This window comes from Mobula hypostoma, chromosome 17, assembly GCF_963921235.1.
Source record: "Mobula hypostoma chromosome 17, sMobHyp1.1, whole genome shotgun sequence".
Classification (NCBI taxonomy): Eukaryota; Metazoa; Chordata; class Chondrichthyes; order Myliobatiformes; family Myliobatidae; genus Mobula; species Mobula hypostoma.
Window position 1 is genome coordinate 19,545,144 of NC_086113.1, and position 24,679 is coordinate 19,569,822.

At 40.5% G+C, this 24,679-nt stretch overlaps 1 protein-coding gene across 7 annotated transcripts in view; it reads left to right on the forward strand.

Annotated features, from left to right (window-relative positions):
* LOC134357875 (ubiquitin thioesterase otulin-like) overlaps positions 1-15,101 on the forward strand; it is a 56,139-nt gene extending 41,038 nt beyond the window's left edge. For all 7 annotated transcript variants that reach the window (XM_063069607.1, XM_063069612.1, XM_063069606.1 and 4 more), the window contains 2 exons: positions 4,066-4,335; positions 10,684-15,101. In XM_063069607.1, coding sequence (XP_062925677.1) covers positions 4,066-4,335; positions 10,684-10,734 — 321 coding nt within the window. In that variant the 3' untranslated portion in view covers positions 10,735-15,101. The remainder of the gene's footprint in view (positions 1-4,065; positions 4,336-10,683) is intronic.
* The last annotated feature ends 9,578 nt before the right edge of the window (positions 15,102-24,679 follow it).

Genomic DNA, 24,679 nt, shown 5'->3' on the forward strand with positions numbered 1-24,679 from the left:
CTTTCACCTCAGATGGTTGAAGAAGTTTGGCATGAGTCCCCAAATCCTAAGGACTTTCTACAGGGCCACAACTGAGAGCATCATAACTGGCTGCATCACTGCCTGGTATGGGAACTGTACTTCCCTCAATCGCAGGACTCTGCAGAGAGTGATGCGGACAACCAGCACATCTGTAGATGTGAACTTCCCACTATTCAGGACATTTACAGAGACAGGTGTGTAAAAAGGGCTTGAAGGATCATTGGAGATCCAAGTCACCCCAACCACAAACTGTTTCAGCTGCTACCCAGGAAGCGGTACCGTAGCATTAAAGCCAGGACCAACAGGCTCCGGGACAGCTTCTTCCACCAGGCCATCAGACTGATTAATTCATGCTGATACAATTGTACTTCTATGCCATATAGACTGTCTTGTTGTAAATACTATTTATTACAAATTACTATAAATTGCACATTCAGACGGAGATGTAACATAAAGATTTTTTACTCGTATTAGGAGGTGAAATAAAGTCAATTCAATTCAATGATTGTCATTATGTTGTATCTGGGGGATTTCTGTCAATTCTGGTTTTGGATGATCCAACAGAAGAGAAGCATGAAATCAGAATCACATTAATCTACAGTGGTGCTAGAAAGTTTGTGAACCTTTTAGAATTTTCTCTAATTCTGCATAAATATGACCTAAAATGTGATCAGATCTTCACATAAGTCTTAAAATTAGATGAAGAGAACCCAATCTTTTTTTTCCAGCATGTTGCACCAGACAGTCAGCCATTCTTGTCTGGCGTGTGGTGTCAGGATTGGTCTCCTTTCAGATTAACCGGGTCACGATATGAATGTTCCTGACTCAACCCTTCTTTTTACGAGGCCAGGTGGCTAGCTCGACGCTCAACCTGGCATGGATGGAAAGTGTGCTCGGGAGTGGCCCAACTTAGATTCAAACTCGGTAGCCTTCGCTCCGGAGTCCGGCGCTGATGCCATTGCGCCACCAGCCGGCCTAGAGCTCAATTAAACAAGTAACACAAAAAACATTATACTTGTTAATTTATTCAGAAAAATGATCCAATATTTCATGTATTTGTGGGGGAAAAGTATGTGAATCTCTATGATTATCAGTTCATTTAAAGAGGAAATTAGAGTTAGATGTTTCAATCAATGGGATGACAATCAGTGTGAGTGTCTGAGGTCTTGCCCTGTTTAAAGAACAAAAACCTAGGTCTTCACTATCAAAGTCTGATCTTCACCACACAGGTTTTTGGAAGTGTGCCATGCCCCGATCAAAGGAGATTTATGAGAATCTCAGAAAAAACGTTGTTGATGCTCACCAGGCTGGAAAAGGATACAAAACCATTTCTAAAGAGTTTGGACTCCACCAATCCATGGTCAGGCAGATGGAGGAAATTCAACGTCATTGTTGCTCTCCCCAGGAGCGGTAGACCAGCAAAAATAACTCCAAGAGCAAGGCATATAAAAGAACCCCAGGGTAACATCTAAGGAGCTACTGGCCTCTCTTGCATTGGCTAATGTCAGTGTTCATGAGTCTACCACCAGGCAAACACTGAACGACAATGATGTGCATGGCAGGATTGAAAGGAAAAAGCCACTACTCCTCAGGAAGAACATTGCTGCCCATCTGAAGTTTGCTAAAGACCCTGTGGATAAGCCAGAAGTCTATTGGAAGGAAGTTCTGCGGATGGATGAGTTGAAAATAGAACTTTTGGTGTAAACGAGAAGCGTTATGTTTGGCGAAAAGCAAACACTGCATTCCAACATAAGAATCTCATCCCATCTGTGAAACATGGTGGTGGCAGTGTCATGGTTTGGGTCTGCTTTGCTGCCTCAGGACCAGGATGGTTTGCTATCATTGATGGAACTATGAATTCTAAATTGTACCAGCAAGTTCTACAGGAAAATGTCAGGGTATCCATCCGTGAACTGAAGCTCAAGAGACAGTGGGTTATGCAACAAGACAACAACTCTGAACACGGAAGTCAGTCTACCAAAGAATGATTAAAGCAGAAGAAATTTCACATTTTGGAATGGTCGAGTCAATGTCCTGACCTTAATCCTATAGAAATGCTGCGGATGACCTGAAGCAAGCAGTTATGCAAGGAAATCCACCAATATTCCAGAGTTGAAGCAGCTTTGTGAGGAGGAATGGCCAAAAATTCCTCCAAGCCGATGTGCAGGACTGATCAACAGTTACAGAAAATGTTTGGTTAAAGGCATTGCTGTACAAAGGGATCACACCAGTTACTGAAAGCAATGGTTTATGCAGAAATAGAGAAAATTCTAAAAGAGTCCACAAACTTACCCTGTTCTTCAATATTTCTGGGATACCTGCATGAACGGCCCTCTTCAGGTCATGCCACAGCATCTCGATTGGTTTAAGATCTGGATTCTGACTTGGCCATTTCAAAACAAGAATGTTCTTTTTAAACCATCCTGTTGTTGATTTACTCTTGTGTTTTGGATCATTGTCTTGTTGCATCATTCAATTTCCATTAAGCTTCAGGTGACCGACCACTACCCTGACATTCTCTTGTAAAATGTCTTTGTACAATTTTGAATTCATTGTTCCCTCAATGATTGCAAGCTCTCCAGGCCCTGGGACAGCAAAGCAGCCCCAAACCATGATGATTCACAGTTGTTATGAGGTTTTGGTGTTGCTGTCCTTTTTCCTCCAAACATAGTGTACATTTCTGCCAAAAAGTTCAACTTTTGTCTCAGCTGTCCACAGAATATTGTCCCAGAAGCATTGTGTAATATCCAGGTAAACTTGAGATGTCCAGCAATGTTTTTTTTTGGAGAGCAGTGGTTTCCTCCATGAACACCATTCTTGCCCAGTGCTTTTCTTACAGTGTACACGTGAACAGAGACTTTAGTAAATTCTAGCAATTTCTGCAGGTCTTTTGCTGTTACTCTTGGGTTCTTTTTCACTCCTTCAGCATTGCACATTGTGCTGTTGGTGTGATCTTTGCAGGATGCCCACTCCTAGGGAGAGTAGAAACAGTAGTGAATTTCCTCCATTTGCAGACAATTTCTCTTACTGTGGACTGATGAACACTAAGGTCTTTGAAAATACTTTTGTAGCCTTTTCAGCTTCATGCATGTCTACAATTCTTCTGAGGTCCCCTGAAAGTTGTTTTGATTGAGGCTTGGGGCACATAAAGAGATCCTTCTTGAGAAGAGTGGCTTTGTCAGTGACCTGATTTTGTGTGTATTTTTTTAAAAAGGGCAGGGCACCTCTACAACCCACACCTCCAGTCTCCTCTCATTGATTGGAACATCTGACTCCAAATAGCTTTTGTAGAAGGATTACTCCAGAAGTTCACATACTTTTTTGAACCTAGACTGTGATTGTTTAAATGATGTACTCAGTAATGACGAGAAGACGTACAATTGTTTGTGAGTTACTTGGTTAGTCAGAATGTGTTTGTCTATTATTGTGACTTAGGTGAAGATCAGCCCACACTTTATGAATAATTAATGCAGAAAACCAGGGAATTGAAAAGGGCTCACAAACTTTTTCTCGGAACTGTAATTTTAATGCATTTGTTCAAAATAAAACCTGCTATACAACTAGTCCTGACGAAGGGTCTCGGCCTGAAACGTCAACTGTACCTCTTCCTAGAGATGCTGCCTGGCCTGCTGCATTCACCAGCAACTTATATGTGTGTTGCCTGCTATACAGCTAATCCATCTTACCAAGGATATTCTATAAATAAGAATCATGTTTAATATCACTGACATATGTTGTGAAATGTGTTTGTGGCAGCAGTACAGTACAATACATAATTACTGTAAGTCTCAATAAAATGTATTAAGAAATAAATAAATAGTGCAAAATAGTGAAGTAGTGTTTGTCACCTGTTCAGAAAAATGATGGCAGAGGGGAAAAAGTTTTCACTTTTCTTGGAAAAACATTGTTTGGAAGCTTATTTGAGTTTAACATTGCTTATTTTAAAAAAAGACAATATCTTACATGTATAATAATTTGACCTTTTTTCCAAAGAAAGCTATTTGCGACTTTATAAACTAGTGAAAGAAATATTTTTTTTTACAGTGGGCATTTATACGTTCCATGCAAAGCGAGGCTGGAAGAACAAATGCATGTAGAGACCTGATTCAGGATCAAGTGACTGAGCAAAAGATTTATGAAGCCATAAAGTTTCTAATGCTATACAAAGCTATTCATCTTCATAATGCTATGGAAAATGGAAGAAATGTTCCTGAATTTTGTAAACATTTGTTTGCAAGGAGTACATCACTTTACCCATACTATCTAATGATAAACCACCTAAATTTAATTGGTCACAGCAGAGATTTTGAAGAGGTAAGCAGGGATACTCATCTATTTTGAGTTTGAGTAAAATCTTCTAAATCTAATCATCTTTGGGTTTGTTGCTCAATCAAATCTTTCAAAAGCATTTTAGGTAATCATGGTGGGATTTTTTTCTGATGGGTTGTAAAAGCTTGCATATACACTGAGCCCCTTTATTGTGTACCCCTCATTAATGCAAATATTGAATCAGCCAATCACGAGGTAGCAACTCAGTACATAAAAGCATGCAGCCATGGTCAAAAGGTTCAGTTATTGTTCAGATCAGACATCAGAATAGAGAAGAAATGTGATCTAAGTGACTTTGACCCATGGAATGATTGTTGGTGCCAAGCAGGTTGGTAAGTATTTCAGAAACTGTTGATCTCTTGGGATTTTCATGTGCAACTGTCTCGAGAGTTTACAGAGAATGGTGCAAAAAACTGCAGTGAGCAGCAGTCCTGTGGGTGAAAACACATTGTTCATAAGAGAAGTCAGAGGAGAATGGCCAGGCTGATTCAAGCTGGCAGGAAGGCGACAGTAATTCAAATAACGACAGTGGTGTGCAGAAGTACATCTCTGAACACACATGTCAAGCCTTGAAGTGGATGGGCGACAGCAGCAGAAGGCCATGAACATACGACCGGTGATTGATAAGTTCGTGGCCTAAGGTAGAAGGAGTCAATTTTAGAAAACCTAGCACACTTATTTTTCAACATAGTCCCCTTCTACATGTACACACTTAGTCCAGCGGTCGTGGAGCATACGGATCTTGGACCTCCAGAAAGTGTCCACAGCAGGGGTGGTTGATAAGTTCGTGGCCTAGGGTAGAAGGAGATGAGTTATTCACTTCAAACTTTCTGCATAATCATTTAAAGAGTTGGAACTGCACGTGCATGTAACAAGAGCCGTATAACTCATCTCCTTCTAGCTTAGGCCATGAACTTATCAATCACCCTGCTGTGGACACTTTCTGGAGGTCCAAGATCCGTATGCTCCACAACCGCTGGACTAAGTGTGTAAATGTAGGAGGGGACTATGTTGAAAAAATAAATGTACTAGGTTTTCTAAAATTGAGTCCTTCTACCTTAGGCCACAGACGTATCAATCACCCCTCGTACACTCTAATAAAGGCCACTTTATTAGGTACATGGGGCTTAACTAAAGGTTCAAAGAAATGCTAGAGATATAGAAAGCAGAGTTTGTTCAGGGTTTAGTTCCTACACAGCTCAATAGCAGACACTTCATTACATACTGTTTTACTTTTTGAAATACGAGAAAGGAATAGAAAATACCAACCAGTTCATCTAGCCTAAGACATGGTACAAATTTAATTGTACAGTCAATCTCTGGGAGAGGGCAAAACACAGAAAAGTAGCAACTAAAATCCAGCCAAACTGTTCTTATTTTCTTTTGTTGATCTTTAGAACATCAGAACATCATTAACTTACCTGCACAGAATCTCTGCAACTCTAATTAAATGCGATCTCTTAAGAATCTATCCGTAGAGTGAAAGACTGATTACATATGCCTTTCTCGGTAACTAAGAGCCCCAAGTACAAGTAATTTTCCTTTTAAACTCCAGACAATAAGCCTAAAACTAGAGGCAGTTTTGCCGACAAAGCTCTACAAAAGTCCTTTGTGTATTCAGTTTTTGTGATCAACTATTAACTATTTGCTTTCCATGTGCCTATGTCATTCTGATAACAACTTAACTTCTGACCCTCTTGCTCTGCAGCAATAAGTATGTTTGATGTTGTGGTGTTCTCTGAGCTTGGCGATTAGCTTGCAGACGTTTTGCCTCCAGTCGAGGTGACATCTTCAGTGTGCAATTGTTTGTGTGTGTGTCTGTCTGTCTGCGTCTCCCTCTCTCCTTGCATTTACATAGATCGCTTGCCTGAGTCCTAATTGCCTACCCCTTCAGTTGACCTTTCAATTCTATTAGCACATGTTTCTTTGGCTCTTAGGGGTTCGTAGGTGGTGTCTATTTCGATATCAAACACGAGAAAATCTGCAGCTGCTGAAAATCCAAGCAACACACACACAATGCTGGAGAAACTGAGCAGGCCAAGCAGCATCTGTGGAAAAGAGTACACAGTCGATGTTTTGGCCCGAGACATTTTATCAAGAAGGGTCTCGGGCTGGAATGTCAACTGTTTACTCTTTTCCATGGATGCTGCCTGGCCTTTTGAGTTCCCCCTGCACTTTGTATGTGGTGTTCTATTTTGATGTGTTTATTTACAGAGTTATCAGAAGAGATACAACTATGTGGTTACCTCGATAGAGAGCGATAGGTTTCTATAAAAGCGATATAGATCAGTTGCTAGGTAACCCACACAAAATGCTGGAGAAACTCAGCAGGCCAGGCAGCCTCTGTGGCAGGGGTTCTCAGCCTTTTTTGTGCCATGGACCAATGCCATTAAGCAAGGGTTCGTAGACCCAAGGGTGGAAATCCCTGCTGTGTGGAAAGGAATAAACACTTGACATTTCAGGCCAAAACCCTTCATTGGGACTGGAAAGGAAAGCGGGGAGAAGCCAGCATAAGAAGGTGGGGAGGGGGAGAGGGGATGTAACTTTTTGTGAAGACCAAATATAGAAGTAAATGAGAGGTTGAAAAGTGGAGGATAATCAGGAGGAATAAGAAGTTAGAATAAGGAAACAGGACTTTTAGTGAATGATACTGCATGTTAAGGGTAAACATTAAAATGTAAGGGAAGTTGAGTTGGATGAGCTGAAACCTGCCTAAAGCAAGCCACTCACTTGGGACTTGGCTCTCACCTACCTATTTTCAAAATTAGACAATCTGCTCCCTATCCATTTCCTTTCCAACATCACCACTATAGGACTGCCAGAAGCAGTTTTGATATGGCAGCTTGTATAACATGGGGGGCAGGCCAGTGCAAGCTGTAGTTATTAAGCCGCTGAAAAAAAACGAAATATCCTGGAGTTTTAGAAAAACGTTGAAGTAATTAATAAAATTAAAGTTCTGTACTATTAAACACATATTACTTGTGTTCAATTGAAAGAAGTCTTCCACTGATGAGAATAAATTGCTGTATCTCTGCCAAGTATTTCCTTGCACTGTGTCAAGTGCTGGGAAAATTATCATGCTTATGGACCCAAACATCAGCTCACATTCAGGAAATAAATGAAGAGCAGTCAGTAAGTTTGACAGTGTGTGGCCTCACAGAACTCCCGAACTTAATGACGGCTAGCCACAAAAATTTTCGGCAGTTTGACGTGGAAGTGCTAGAATTTCCTAGTAACTTTAGGTACAATAAAAAGCCATGAATGCAGAAGCAAGCAAAATAGTGCAATTATCAAGTATCAAGTTTACAATTTGATATCATTATTGCTTAATGCATTTATGAAGGATAACATTCAGACACAGCATCAGAGACTGGCATCCATTTCATCGGTAACTTATGTAAAGTACCTTCTAAGTGCCTTTTAAAAATACGAATGTCATTTAGTTATCTTTTATCCGCCTTGATATTTATATCCTTCAACAAATATCTAAAATATGTCATCTGCTTTCCCTTTTTTAAAACTATATTGACTGCCTAATTGTGTCCACTGTCACTTCCTTTAATGGATTTCAATATTTCCCTGTCAACTGATAGGCTAAATAGATGTTTCTCCCTGCTTCCCCCCTCCCATTCTGAATTGAGAAACAATGATATGATTGATGGTTTTTCATGCACTGGAGGCCTGAGCAGATTCTTGGGAATTCTGGAAGTCTATAATTAATGCACATAGCCTTTTGTTCCGGAAACAAAGGATACACGCCTGTGCTCCGAAAAATTCGCCTGTTATTTTCTTTAGTGACACCTCCTGTTTTAACTTTTATTTAAAAATTCCTAGTTCAATACTATTTTTGGCATATTTTTGTGTCTTCTGCTAGAAACAAATATTCTGGCTCTGTGTTCAATATTTTTGCTGTTTCCTTAGTCCCGATTGTAAAATTCTGCTCAATCAAGTCCCGATTTTCCTTACTTGTTCAACTGTCCAGTGGAGTATTGATGTTTTAGCTATTCAGTGCATGCTTATGTTGTACAGAGTTCAAAGTATATCTATTATCAAAGTACATGTATTTCTCCATATACAACCCTGAGATTCATTTTCTTGTGGGCATACTCAATAAACCCAATAACCGTAATAGAATCAGTGAAAGACCACACCCAGCGGGTCTTCTCCAAGTTGGGCCAATCTCCTGAAAACAAAGGCTGATTAGTTAACTGAGGACTGTAAACTACCCCGAATGCAGGTAAATGTTAAAAAGAAACACGGGTAGAATTAGTGTGTTTGTAAGGATGAGAATAAATTACCGGGTTACGAGGCAAACGCACAGCTGCTTCGCTGTGTGGGAGCCAGCATAAATCCGGTGCACTAAGAGGCCTCCTGTGTTATGATAAGGCTGTCAACAGCCATTTTATTCCCTGATCATTGCTTCCTATTTCAAAGTACATTTATTATAAAAGTATGTATACATTATGACATGGCTCTTTGTTAGGAGCTGTATCTCAAGGTTATATAATATATACATATATATATTATGCAACCTTGAAATTCATCTCCTTACAGGCAGCCATGAAACAAAGAAACCCAAAAGAACCCATAAAAAAAAGACCATCGAACACCCAATGTGCAAAGAGAAAAAACACATCATGCAAAGAGTAGCTGCAAGCAAACGGCAGTTTGAGCTGAAGTCTGCAAGGAGAGTCCTGTAGTTCAGCACAAAGCTGAGTCATGGAGCAATGATCTGAACCAGCCCGTCCCTCGCCTTGGGCCCCGACACCCTGACCTTTTCAGTCTGGCCCAGCGCCTAAACCAACGTCTAAGCATCAGGTTCCATCGCTTCAACATGCTCTGGGGCCAGGAACTACCTCCTCAATTCAGCCTGTGCCTTCTCACAGCATCTGTGGAGAAAAAACAATTTTTTTTTAAATGCAATTTTATTTTGTTTCTGGAACTATATATTTTTTCATTTGCAGTGCTATTGGATGGATTGAATCAAAGCATCTTTGCTTCATGTCAGTCATGTGACTGAAATAAGATAGATCGATCAACACTTTATTGATCCCAAAGGAAATTACAGTGTCACAGTAGCATTACAAGTGCACAGATATACAAATATTAGACAAGAAGTAAGAAAGAATTAAAAATAAGTTACTTCATACCGTCTAACAGGAGGGGGTCTTCACTTCCCCGGCGAAAGGTTGACTTGTAATAGAACCACATATAGCGCTCTTTGGAGCAGCACAGTTGTCGTAGTCTCTTACTAAAACGTGCCCCTCTGTTCAGCCAAGGTGGCATGCAGAGGATGAGAAACATTGTACAGAATTGCCGGGATTTTCCGTAGGGTCCTCGGTTCTACCACAGCCTCCAGTGTGTCCAGTTTGACTCTTATAACATAGCCAGCCTTTCTAATCAAATTATTGAACCTGCTGGCATTACCGACGTTGATGCCATTACCCCAGCACACCACCGCATAGAAAATTGTACTGGTGATGACAGATTGGTAGAGCATGTGAAGGAGAGGCCTGCATACTCCAAAGGACCTCCTCAGGAAGCAGAGGCGACTCTGGCCCTTGTACACAGCTTCTGTGTTGGTGCTTCACTCAAGTCTGTCATCCAGATACTTGTGGGTCCTCACCACATCTACAGAGTCAGCATGGAGTTGGTGTGACTTAACTTAGTTTATAAATAGCGTCACAGAGAAGTACAGCACAGAAACAGGCCCTTCAGCCCATCCAGTCCATGCTGAAACCATTTAAATTGCATACCCCATCGACCTGCACCGGGACCATAGCCCTCCATACTCCTACTATCCCTGTACCTATCCAACCTTCTCTTGAACGTTGAAATCGAGCCCGCATGCACGACTTCTGCTGGCAGCTCATTCCACAGTCTCACGACCCTGTGAACGAAGTAGTTTTCCCCTTGTATACCGCTTAAACTTCTCAACTTTCACCCTTGAGCCATGACCTCTGGTTGTAGTCCCACCTAACCTCTGGAAAAAGCCTGCTTGCATTTACCCTATCTATAGCCCTCATAATTTTGAATAAAGTTGAGATTCTTTCATCTCCTCTCTCCCCCGCCCCCTCCCAAAATGATGTTCTATTTAGGAAAAATGAACAGTTGTTAATGGGGCAATTCTGGTTTAGTCATTGACTAGATCTTTACTGCTTTTCAGGCTTACTCTAGGGAAAAATGGTTTATCCTCAGAAAAACTATCTTCAAATACTGTGCCCAAAAGCATTGCGAAAAATATCAAGATCACATTTGAAGCGAATTTACGTTCCAAGTTGCAGCACATTGTGTCACAGAATGTAACAATAATTATGTATCATTTTATTTCAGATTGAGACAGAGCTTCTGAAGTACACTTTGGAAATTGAAATAAATATCTGACGGCATTATCCTGGAGTACCTGGGTCACTGGTATTCTCGAGTCCCAAAAATTGTCATCACGTACCACTGAATAAAATCAAAATGGAACAGCTTACTTTCAGTACGTACCAAGAAAGGGACAGCTGATATTCTTGCAACTAATGGATTCTTTTCAAATCTGCTCATCTGGATCTATCTAATCCAACTTTAAAAAGAAAAGTAGTTTTAAAAACACCAAAGGGCCTTGAATCGCTGAAGTGCAAGTATAAGGAAGAAGAATCTCATTAGTTCAAGCTCTCCTGCATCCCATCATGGAGTTTGTAGAAATAACATTTCTCAAAAATGTGATAAGAACAGGGAAAAAAAAAATCATGAATAGACAGTTTCTATAACAGAACAATGACTAAAACATTCTCACAATAATGAATGTTTATAAATATTGGAACAAATAAGTTTGGTCAAAGACAGTGTCTTCAAACAGTGCCTTAAAGGAGAATGCAATTTAGGAAGTAATTTCACATTTTAGACCTGGCAGCGAAAGGCATGGCAAGAACGATTAAATTCAGGGATGATCAGAGCAGATAGATGCTTGGGGGAAGATTATAGGAATGGAGAAGACTGAAGTAATTTGAAAACAAGAATGGAGAATGGGGAATTTCTTAAGCAGGAAATAGCTGAAGTTGACAAGAACAGAGGTGATAATTGAAGTTTGGACACGAACAATTTTGGATGGTGTTGAGTTTGCAAAGAACGATACAAATCTAGAGGACACTGGGAGAGTCAGGTGTGGAGATAAAGGCACAGAAGTGGCAGATCATCTGAAGCAGCTGCAAAGTCTGGTAAATCTTAGAGATTAAAAGGTATCAAAGTGATGGTATATTTATGTGGTCTAAAGATCAACTGGGGATCATGTATGACATTAAGATGACCAAAACTATTGCTCAAATAGCTTCCTATTCAATTCATGATGCTTCAGAATATTAAGAAAACAATCATGTGCTATAAGGAGAGGTTGGACGTACTTGGGTTTTCTCTGGAGTGGTGGGGACTGAGGGGGAGATCTGAGAGAGGTTTATAAGAGTACACAGTATCTTTTCCCAAGGGTTGAAATGTCTTAATATCAAAGAGCATGCCTTTAATCTGAGAAGTGGTAATTTCAAAGGAGATGTGAGGGGGAGTGTTTTTTTTCTTAAATACACACACACACACACACACACACACACACACACACACACACACACACGCACGAGTGGTGGGTGCCTGGAATACTCTGCTTAGAGTGGTTTACAGGCAAAAATACTAGAGACTTTTAAGATGCCTTTAGATAGGCACATGAATGTGGGGAAAATGGAAGTATACACACATTGTGTTGGCAGAAGAGATTAGTTACCCATTTGATTACTCGTTTAATTGTTTTGGCACAACACCGTGGTCCAAATGGCCAGTTTCTGTGCTGTACTGTTCTAAGTTCTAACACTTCAGTTATCTCATTATAGGTGCATATAATAGCCTGTATTGTCAATGTGTCAGTATTTGTTGCATCTAGAGATGTCTCACCATGCTGTAGACTTCTCAAAACAAGCTGCTGAGAAATTCAGTTTGGCTGACTGGGAATGCACAGTTTTCTGATGAAAACACACTGCATTTACCAAAGTCCAAATAAATTGTGACCAGACAATCTGTAATTAAATCACATTTACTACCTTAGAATATTTAATTGCAGTTTCATCGCTTTTCTAAACCTTTATGTACAGTGACAGGAAAATTCTTTTGGCTTGGTCAAAGAACCAATTTATATTAATTCTCTGGAGCTTCCACCATCTCCAACAGGATCCCAGCGCCAAGCACATCTTTCCCTCCACCCCACTTTCTGCTTTCCACAGGCATCGCTTCCTACGTGACTCCCTTATCCATTCGTTCCTCCCCACTGATCTCCCTCCTGGCACTTAGCCTTGCAAACGGAACAAGTGCTACAACTGCCCTACACCTCCTACGATTCAGGGCCCCAACAGTCCTTCCAGGTGAGGCGACACTTCACCTGTGAGTCTGTTGGGGTCATCTACTGTGTCCAGTGCTCCCAGTGTGGCCTCTTGTATTTCGGTGATACCCGACATAGAGTAGGAGACCACGTCACCGATCACCAACGCTCCGTCCACCAGAGGAAGTGGGATCTCCCAGCGGCCACCCATTTTAATTCCACTTCCCATTCCCACTCCAGTATGTCAATCTACGGGCTCCTCTACTGTTGCGATGAGGCCACGCTCAGGTTGGAGGAATAATACCTTGTATTCCATCTGGGTAGCCTCCAACCTGATGGCATGAACATCAATTTCTTGAACTTCTGGTGAGGGCCACCCCTTTCACCATTCCCCATTCCCTTTTCCCTCCCTCACCTTATCTCCTTGCCTACCCATCACCTCCCTCTGGTGCACCTCCCACCTTTTCTTTCTTCCATGGCCTTCTGCCCTCCATTAGAGTCACCCTTTTCCAGCTCTGTATCTCTCACCAATCAACTTCCCAGCTCTTTTCTTCACGCCTCCCCCTCTCGGTTTCACCTGTTGGTCCTCCCTCCCCCTCCCCCCCACCTTTTAAATCTGCTCATCTTTTTTTCTCCAGTCCTGCTGAAAGGCCTCAACCAGAAACGTCCTCTGTACTCTTCTCCATAGATGCTGCCTGGCCTGCTGAGTTCCTCCAGCATCTTGTGTTGCTTCGATTTCCAGCATCTGCAGATATTTCTCCCGTTTGTGATTACATAAATTAACACCATTCTGGCTCCAAGGTCTGAATTTTACGTCTCAATCCCGTTCTGCTGCCTAGTGACAATGGAAGTGGGGAGAATGGAAAGAAGGAATGCATTCATGTTTAAATGCTGCCACAGTGCACAGGTTGAGACAGATCAATTTGACTTCTACTGTGCCAGACCAAGTGCAAAACTAGAAAATGACCATGCATTTTCAGTCTGTACTTTTACAGATTGTTTCTAATTTTAAAGATTAAAAATATTTGTCAATCAATTATTTGAAATTCTCCATGCTGGTTGTGAAAATGTCAGTCTAAATCTAACATTACTTTCTGTGTGTCTTAAGTGCATGGGACCAATGACATGTCCGTAGCCCAATCAGTAGTGGTTATGTACCTTTTAGATTATCTGCATTGGGAGTGCTTTTTGATCTTAGAGCCAACTGATTTAAACTTAAATATTATCTGTCATCTCAATGAACTCAGTTATTTCAAACACTTTCCTAATTATACTCAAATACTCTAAATACATGCTGAAACAAAACTAGTTCCTGCTTGAGAAACTGAAGCTGAAGTGAAATAGCAACTCATTTTATGTAGCTTAGCTTTTAGTACCAGGACAAAGTTCTCTGGCAATTTGCTTTTATTTGAGAATTGGCACCATGTTCTGACCACCTGTTTTGGACGCACAAAAGCTCCCGTTGTCCTAAAGCTTCTACTTTAAAATTGTCCTCAAACTTAGATCTCTTCATGGTCTCATGTTGTGTTCTCAGAACTCTACAAGATTCCCTATCTCCATAAAGCTCTTTGTTCTAATAACTGATTAACACAACTTTAAAAATTGATGATTTTACCAATTGATTACTTTTGTTTTTTAGTAATTAATGAAGCAACAGCACCTATACGGATATCAAATATCCATTGACTGATTAATTGTGGAACTCACAGTTACAGCCAAATTAAATCAATCTCGGATCTCCATACAGTTCAAGAGAGACTAATGTTTAATAACAAAGTACAGGGACTTTTCATATCCCAGTTGTATCTACTACCCAAATAGAAGAAACCACACAGAATAACACAGACTGGAAATACAACTTGGATCGTCTTGTTCCAAATGACAGTTACTCAATCATTTTAAGTTTAGCAATTGATGAGGTTTTTGCTGTATTTAAGGCAGCAAGTTCTTTAAAACAATGGTATTTATTGCAACTTGTAAGGAACTTAGCCTTTTCAAGAACACGTCTAAACTCATTTTCAAACCAACTTTAAGTATTTGTTCAGTATTTAACAAATCTATTTCTGTGTTCAGTGAAATACCTTGCTCATGTCGAATTTGCAAAGTAAACAGTGTACATGGTGATAATAAATAAAACAATGAAGACAAAGATTGTAGTGCATTCTGAAGGACTGTAAAACAAAATGCACAAACCAGATGTGTGAGAAGACGGAGAATAATTCAAGATGTTCTAATATAGATATTTGCATACTGTTACAGCTAAATGTTTTATTAGGGTCTCTTTTCTAGAGTATTACTAAAGTAGTAAACTTGTTAAGAATTATTTCCATTTATTCAAACAATTGTATCGGCTGTTTTTGATCAAATGTTGCCTTGGCGATGTTTTTTACTGAAGACAAATAAAAACATTGGAAATACCAATAGGTATGAAATATTTCTTGAGTAGATTGTTTTATTTTGATGAATGTTTATCATCTTGTCGAAAACATTCTTGAAATTTTCCCTGAAAATGGCTCCATGGGATGATAGGGTGGTTAAGAAAGGCATATGGCATACTTGCCCTTATTAGTAAAGGTATTGAATGTCGAAGTCAGGAAGTTACGTTGTGACCTTAAATCTGGAGTATTGCTTACAGTTCTGGTTGCCTCATTAAAGGAAGGATGTCAAAGCATTGCGGAGGGTGCAAAAGAGGTTTGGAGAGCATGTGCTATAACAAGAGGTTGGTCAAACTTGGGTTGTTTTTTCTCAGGAGCAGCAGAGGCTGATCTGATAGAGGTTTATAAGATTATGAGAGTCACAGATAGAGTAGACAGACAATATCTTTTCCTCAGGGTTGAAATGTCTAATGCCAGAGGCATACATTTAAGATGAGAAGGGGTAATTTCAGATGAAAGGTAAGAGGGACATTTTTGTTTTCCACACCGAGATGTGGGTGCCTGGACTGCTGGTAGAGGCAGACATGATGGGTACTTTTAAGAGACATTTAGACAGGCATGTGAATGTGAGAAAAATGCAAGGATATGGACATTGTGTGGACAGAAGAGATTAGTTTCATTAGCAATTTAATTACTAATTTAATTGGATCGGCACAGAATTGTGGGTCGATGGTCCTGTTCCTGTTCTGTACTGGTCTATGTTCTACTCACATGTCTCTGATTAAACTTGTTAACGTGCCATAGACAATGTTATTTGTAAAACTTTGAATGTTAACAATGGAAACTTTATTTATTACAAATATGACAAAGGAAGTTATAGCAATATAAACAGAACCAGAGAATAAACTAATCGCCAAAGTGCTCTAACAGTAAAACATACCAGGTTATCACTGAATTTAAAGTTAGCTCTCACATCATATGTTTTACTGAATCAGAAATCAAATTTGCTAAATTACATTATTGTATTAAAACTTTAAAAGTGATCTTGTCATCTAATTTCTTGCCAAGCTGATGCATTTTCATACCTTTGCACTGCTTATTTACTGAATAAATTTTCAAAATATTATGTTGCTCAGTTTCAACTCAAAAATAAAATCTATAACATCAGCACAAAGCCAGGTAGTCAGCACTGTTTAATTTCAGACTTCGAACCCACAATAGGTGGGCCAGTTCCTCTGCACACATGCTGGTAGGTCTGTGCACAAGTTTCAAAGTAAATGTGGAAAAAGATAGACCTGGACTGCGGGTTAGGATTCTACTTTGGAGAAAGGTAACTGTTGATGGTGCCAGGAAGTTTATGGTAAGTGCGAATTGGGAAAGGTTGTTTTCTGGCAAAGGTGTACTTGGTAAGTGGGAGAACTTCAAAAATGAAATTGAGAGCTTTTATGTGCCTGTCAGAATAAAAGGCAAATATAACAGGTGTAGGGAACCTTGGTTTTCAAGAGATATTGAGGACCAGGTTAAGGAAAACAGAAGCAGGTATAGGCACAAAGGAATAAATGAGGTGTTTATGGAGTGTAAGAAATGAAAGAAAATACAAAGAAATCCAGAGGGGTAAAAGAAGGCATGAAGTTGATCGAACAGACAACATGAAGGAGAATCCCGAGGTATTCTGCAGATATGTTAAGAGCAAAAGGATTAAAAGGGACAAACTTGGTCCCCTGGAATATCAGAATGGTAATCCATGCATGGAGCCAACAGAGATTGGGGGGAGATCTTAATTGGGTTTTTTGCATCTATATTTACTCAGGAGATGGAGCATCAACTTTATCATCCCTATACAGATTTCACAGGAGGAGGTGTTTGCAGTCTTGAGGCAAATTAGGGTGGATAAATCCCAAAGGCATGACAAGATGTTCTCTCAGACCATGTGGGAGGCAAGTGCAGTCATTGCAGGGGCCCGAACAGAGACATTGAAATCCTTAGTGATAGGTGAGGTACCTGAGAATTGGAAAATGGTTAATGTTGTTCCACTGTTTAAGAAAGGGTCTAAAATATAAACCAGGAAATTATAGGCTGGTGAGCCTGAATCAGTAGTGGGAAAGTTATTGGAAGGTATTCTAAAGGACCAGAAACGAGTACAGTATCTGGATTAGCACGGACTGATTACAGGTAGTCAGTATAGCTTCATACATGGTAGGTCAACTCTAACCAATCTTAGAGTTTTTCAAGGAAGTTACCAGGAAAGATGGTGAAGGCAAGGCAGTGGATGTTGTCTACGTGGACTTTAGCAAGGCATTTTACAAGATTCCCCATGGCAGGTTGGTCAAGAAGGTTTAGTCGCTCAGCATTCAAGATGAAGTAATAAACTCGATTAGACATTGGCTTTGTGGGAGAAGCCAGAGTTGTGGTAGATGGTTGTCTCTCTGACCAGAGGCCGATGACTAGTGGTGTGTTGAAGGGATCAGTGCTGGGTCCTTTATTGTTTATCATCTATATCAATGATCTGTATGATAATGTGGTTAACTGGATCAGCAAATTTGTGGATGACACCAAGATTGGGGATATAGCGGATAGTGAGGAAAGCTATCAGTATTTGCAGCCGTATCTGGAACATTCGGAAAACTGGGCTGAAAAATGACAGATGGAATTTAATGCAGGCAAGTGCAAGGTCTTGCACTTCAGTATCGGGGAGGTCACATGCAGTGTTTGGTATATCACTGAGGAGTGTGGTAGAACAAAAGGATCTGAGAATACAGGTCCGTAATTCATTGAAAGTGGTGTTACAGGCAGTCTGTTGTAAATAAAGCTTTTTGCATATTGACCCTCATAAATCAAAGTATTGAATACTAAGATGGAATGTAATGTTGAAATTGTATAAGACATTGGTCAGACCTAATTTGGAGTATTGCGTGCAGTTTTGGTGACCTACCTACAGGAAAGATGTAAATAAGGTTGAAAGAGTACGGAGAAAATTTACAAGGATGTTGCCGGGACCGGAAGACCTGAGTTTAAGAAAAGATTAAACAGGTTAGGACTTTGTTCCTTGGAATGTAGCAGATTGAGGGGAGCTTTGATAGAGATATACAAATTTATGAGGGGTATAGATAGAATAAATGCAAGAAAGCTTTTTCCACTAGAGGTCATGGGTTAAAAGTGAAAGGTGAAAAGTTTAAGGTGGACATGAGGGGAAGCTTCTTCACTAAGAGGGTTGTGAGAGTGTGGAATGAGCTGCCAACACAAGAGGTGCATGCAAGCTTGACTTCAATGTTGAAGAGAAGTTTGGATAGGTTCATGGATGGTACGTGTATGGAGGGCAATAGTTGGTACAGGTTGATGGGAGTAGGCAGTTTAAATGGTTCAGCATGGACTAGATGGGTCAAAGGGCTTATTTCTGTGTTGTACTTTTCTATGACACTATAACTGTTAGAGTTTACCTCCCTAATTCTGTAGAGGTTCAGATTCAGATACACATATTCAAGTGCCAAAGCATTGCAGCTGATCACCAGAAATTTCTTGGCTGATGTATGATGCAAAATTCCTTATCGAATCCAAAAGTAGATTGATACTGTACTGGGAAATTTTACCATTGTTCCTGCTTCATGGATGGCAAATATTAAGTACATTAAAATGCATTAAGTTATAAAACATAATCATTAAAATTAAGAATGTGATTTTTGTATTGTTTGAACTGAGCTGAATTTATGCAGTTTAACAACTGAAACTTGAAGCCTGATTAAAATAGTCTGACATTGCTATAAATTTATTGGGCTGAGATACACAGCATGAATGAAAGAGGAGGAGAAGATGGCGGCGCAACACAGCTCGCGGCGGCCACTCCGGTGAATGATATCTGTTATTTGTCAAGTAGGGTACCGTGCACAATCCTGATTTGATGGAGATGGACCTGAGAGTACGGAGGAACATCTGGTGAAACTTCTGAAATGCCTGCTTCGCTGCTGCTGGTACTGTGTGGTCCAGAATCTCCAGAGAAGGCCCAGAGTCCTCGGCTTTGCTTGTTGCTCGGCGGCCGGGGCGGGATCAAAGTGCTCGGCAGAGGATGGTGCTCGGAGAGGCTGTATTGGAGGAGCTGGTCGGAGGCTCGAAGTTTTCAGACTCAGAGTCGGCTGCAGTCGGGTGCTTCCAATGCATCGGCAAGTTCTCGGTGCTTGGAGGTTCATGGCAAGGAGAGTTTCTCCTTTCTGCCGCCTGTGTGGGATGATGAGTCTATCGGGACTTTGAGACTTTTATTGTGCCCATGGTCTGCTCTTTATCAAATTATGGTATTGCTTTGCACTGTTGTAACTATATGTTATAATTATGTGGTTTTCTCAGTTTTAGTCTTGGTTTGTCCTGTTTTTCTTGTGATATTCTGGAGGAACATTGTATCATTTTTTAATGCATGCATTTCTAAATGACAATAAACGAGGACTGAATGTCCTCATAATCTAATCTAATCTAATCTTCTGAAATTCATTCACATTAAAAACAGAGCAAGTGTGCATTTCCATTAATAATCAGAGACCCTGCTCTGTGGTGAACCTTTCTGTTCCCTCAGAGTTGTTTACCAGAGGAAGTTTGCTCCACAAACCCTACTCCAGCTAGCAGCATATTTAGTTGCAGGTGACATGTTAGTGTAGTTAACTTTGCCAATCCATGGAAGACTGGGCCAATACATCACTTCAGATTTATTTTATTTTAAAACAGAAATTGCTTACTGAATCTAATTTTTTCATCGCCACTCCAATATACTTTACCGAAATTATTGCAAAAGTGTATAATGTAGAAGAAAGTACTTATATCCATGGATAATATTTAGTATTTTGGGTGGTGGGGAACTTATTTTCTGCCTGTTATGCCACCGGCGTATAGCAGCGTTTAGGGCTTCCTTGACCACATCTGCAACTTCCTCTTGGTTTTCACTACTGTCAGTCATGCAAGTTCCAGGTGGAGACTCAGAGACACCATTGTGCTTGGATGCTGAAGGATTCTTCATTGCTGTTTCCGTAACAATTTTGTTTTACCTGCCAGGGTTGTTAGCCCTGAGCTGAACCTCCAATCCTGGAGGACCGACTTGTGGACCTCTCTTACTCTGGCCTCTACCCTTTGACCTGTTTGGCATGGGTGACCCTACCAACAGCCAAAGCATAAAGCCCTGACTCCAGCCAACATAGCTCTCCGGGTCACTGAGGTACACAAGCCTACAAACCACAGCAAGGTTGTGGTCCTCTTGGAGGTTGGGTGGTGGGGAAGGGTCCTTAAATTTCCCAACTTTACTCTGTTTAACACAAGGAAATAGGAAATCAAATTTCCTAATTTGCCAGCACTGCCTCAGGATTTGTTAAATTTATAGATTAGATTAGATTCAATTTTATTGTTCTTGTGCCAAGTACAAATACAAAGCCAATGAAATGTAGCTAGCAACTAACCAGAAATGCAAAGAATAGTGTTATTTACAAAATAACTGCGAATAAAAAGTAAGTGTTACTCCACACAAATATAAAAGTACTGAGACAGTACAATACGGATGCAATACTGCTTAGCGCTGTGATGTGAGGTTCAGCAGTGTCAGAAGCTCTTCCTGTGCCTACTGGATGGGAGGAGAGTAAAAAGTCATGGTTAGGGTGAGATGCATCTACATATTTTCATCAAACACTCTGTGGCAGAAATAGGGGAAATGGTTCGTATAACACTGTAACAGCACTAACAACCTGGGTTCCATTCTGATGCTGCCTGTTTTCCCTGTGTCCATGTGTTTCCTCCTATGTTCCAAAGATGTACAGATGAGTAGGTTAATTAGTCGAATGGGTGTTATTGGGTGACACAAACCCATTAAGGCTGGAAGGGCCTGTTACTATACTCCATCCCAAAAAGATAGTAATTCCTCAAAATAACCTTCTCTGTGACTGAAGAGCAAAAAAGATGTTATGAAAAATACCCATTTCCTTGTGTTAACTGAACAATAAGGGCAATTAATTTAAATTTAAGGACTATTTTGGTTAATCAGTATTGACTTAATTCAATTGTACACACTTTTAAGTTACAGACAATTTTACAAAAATTACATTCAGAGGACACGGTGTCCTTACACGAGCGGATTGGTAAAATTGTCATTACATAGTGCAAATATCAAGGAAAACACTAATTTAGTTTATTATTGCAAGATGGCTTTCTGCTCTATTTTCTTCATATTGGGAGCATATTTTAGTCTGGAGCTTTATTCTTGCAATAAACGTGCTCCAACAGTCATTTAATAAAGTTAGTTCTCCAACCAGAGTACAGTATAAGTAAATAACAAGTTGATTAACTAGGATCTTGTTCACCTCACAGGCAATCATCCACCCACGTTCAGTCCATGCCAGTACCTACAATAGCTGGCCCTCTGAAAGCGATTTTTAATCACCCTTTTTAAACAATAACCATAAAATATTCCGGCAAGTATATCCACCCTTTGACTTGGAGCCAACTGAAGTACTGCAGACAATGTATGGACTGCAATCTCAAACTTATCATTTGGGCTCCTAAGTTTTTGTAATAATTGTTTAATTATTCATCTGTCTTCATGATTACTTGCTTTACCTGAATAATAACTAAATTTACTGTACAAGGACACTATGAACAACTTCATTTTTTCCTTGTTCCTACCAAAATCATTAACTCACATGATACTCCATTCCTATGTCCCTGCCCATATATTTAACCTGTTCAAACTCTGTTGTATCGTGTAACCTATTTGCAACTCATTTCCCTACCAAGCTTTCTGTTGTTAACAAATTTAGATGCATTGCATCCTGTATCTTCATTAAATCATTAGGCCAACTAGCTAAGCTCTAACATCATCCTTGCACTATTACTAACAACCCAACAACAATAAATGACTCATTTATTCCTGCTTTGTGTTCGTCCAGATTGATTAAGAGCTCATTGTTTCAGCCCTAAATATCAGAGTGTGTTCTGGGTCCAACCTTTCCTCCATCATCACAACTTGAGATGTCTGGCAGTAACTGCACTTTCATCAGTTCTCTTCATAACTTTGCAGATGAAGTATTCATGGAGTCAGACAGCATGCAAACAAGCCCTTCCGCCCAACCCGACCAAGCCGACCAAAATTCTCATCTAAATTCATCCCATTTGGCCCATATCCCCAAACCTCTCCTATCCAAGTACTTCTTAAATGTTGTTAGTATATCCACCCCAACCACTTCTTCGAGCAGCTCATTGCTGACTACCCTCTGGGTTTAAAAGTTTCTGTTGGATCTCACCCCACTCATCGTCAACCTATGCCCTTCAGTTCTTGATTCCCCAAGCCTGGAAAAAGTAATGTGTGCATTGTCCCTATTTATGGCCATCATGATTTTATACATCTCTCTATAAGATCACCCTTCATTCGCTTATGGTTCAATGAATAAAGTCACAATCTGCTTAATCTCTTCATTACTCAGTCCTTCAAGAACTAGCAACATTTTCGTATATCTCCTCTGTACTTCTTCCAGTCTTTAGACATCTGTCCTATAGCTGGGTGAACGAAGCTGAAAACAGAACTCCAAATGTGGTTTCACCAATGTCCTGCACAACTGCAACATCCCAACTTCTACATCTAATACCATGACTAATGAAGGCCTGTGTGCCAAAAGGAATGTTTCATCACCCTCTTTACCTGTTTACCACTTTCAAGGAACCATGCACTTGTATTCCTGGGTCCCATTTTTCTAGAACACTCCCTAGAGTCCTACCCCACTTACTCTTTTCAAAATGCAACACCTTGCATTTATCCAAATTACACTCCATTTACTATTTCTCATCCCACTTACCCAGCTAATCAAGATCCCTCTGGAAATCCTGAGCATCTTCACAAACACCAACACTTATTTTAGTGGGCAGTCTTCATGGCTTCAGTGTCTTGGAGAGAGGAATGAACATCATGGAGGGCGAGTGTCTTTAAACTCGATATGGGCCAGCATTTAAATTGTCCAAACAGCATATAGTACCTTGCATTAGGACCCAAGCACCACTGCAGCAAAAGGCTCCAGGCCTAGACCATGCCACCCAGCCTGAAGCTGCTCTCAAACTCCTGAATTTGGTTCGGCATGCAGAATGATCCAATCTTGAAACCAGACCAGTTGCACAGGCATCAGAACTCCTCAGCCTCAGCTTCTCCTCTCCAAACGGCTCTCTCTCTCTGCATTGTTTCCGCAACGTACTAGCATGGTTCATCCCTCAAACTCACTTCGCTCATTTCTTCCGCTCTGTATCACGTACAATCCTCAAAACAGGCCCATTAAGTGTGTCAAGTTCTAAAGTCAAAAGAGTAATATTCATTGAGGGTCTCACCCATCTCCTGTGGCTCCACACAAAGATGTCCACTTATGTCTTCCAACATAGAACACGGGCACAGTACATGCCCTTTGGCTCACAATTTTGTGCCAACTTATATAAACCTACTCCAAAATCAATCTAACCGTTCCCTCCTACACAACCCATAACCTAACATTTTTCTTACATCTATGCACCTTTCTTAAAGTTTTTCATTAAATCGACCTTATTGTATCAACCTCTACCACCACCCCTGGTAAAGTGGTTCAGTTACCCACCACTCCCTGTACAAAAGCCTATCCCTGGGAGCTCTCCTAAACTTTCCTCTACTCACCTTAAATGGATGTCTTCAGATCTCTAGAGACCTTATTTTCTCACAGGTGTGCTTTATATAAGTTCTCTTTGGATTCTCCTTCATCTTCCCTGCCAAAGATATTTCATGCCCACTTTTGCCCTTCTGATTTCCTTTAAGTATATTCCTACATCCCCTATACCTATCCAGGTAACCAGAGACTCACTTGATCCCAACTTCCTATACCCAAAGCATTTCCCCTTCTTTCAATATCCCTCATCATCTACATACACCAGTCTTCATTCGAACAGGCACATGTAGATCTTGAAAGATCAATATTGCACTTTTAAACGCGTCCTACATGCTGGGTGACCCAATGCCTGCAAACAACCTACTGCAATCATCTTTTGCAAGTTCCTGCCTGATACCATTCAAATTTGCCTTGCCCCAATTGAGAACAATTGTGGATCAGATCTGTTCCTTTCCATAACTAAGTTAAAGCTCTAGGCACACAGACACCTCAAACTTTATTTTTAGTTTTAGCGATACAGCACAGAACAGGTACTTTCAGCCCAACAAGCTGTGCTGCCCAGCAACCTACCTATTTAACCACATGGTCACACGGAGAACATACAAACTCCTTACAGCAAGCGCCAGAATTGAACTCTGACACCCCGAACTGTAATAGTGTTGTGCCAACCGCTTTGCCACCATTGCGCCCCTGTCCTGCCCCATTTCCTCAGTCTTTCAACCTCTGCCTTTTCCCTAGTAGGGCTCTCTATATATTGCAAAAGGAAATATTTCTGAACACTCTTAACAAATTCTACCCCAACCAAGTCCTTAGCACTATGGCAGCCCCACTCGAGATTAGGAAAGTTAAAATCCCCTACTATGATAACCCTATTATTCCCACAACTTTCCACCATCTTCCTGCATATTTATTCCCCTGATTCCCTTTGACTATTAGGGATTCTACGAATACAATCCCAACAAGGTGACCATCCTCTT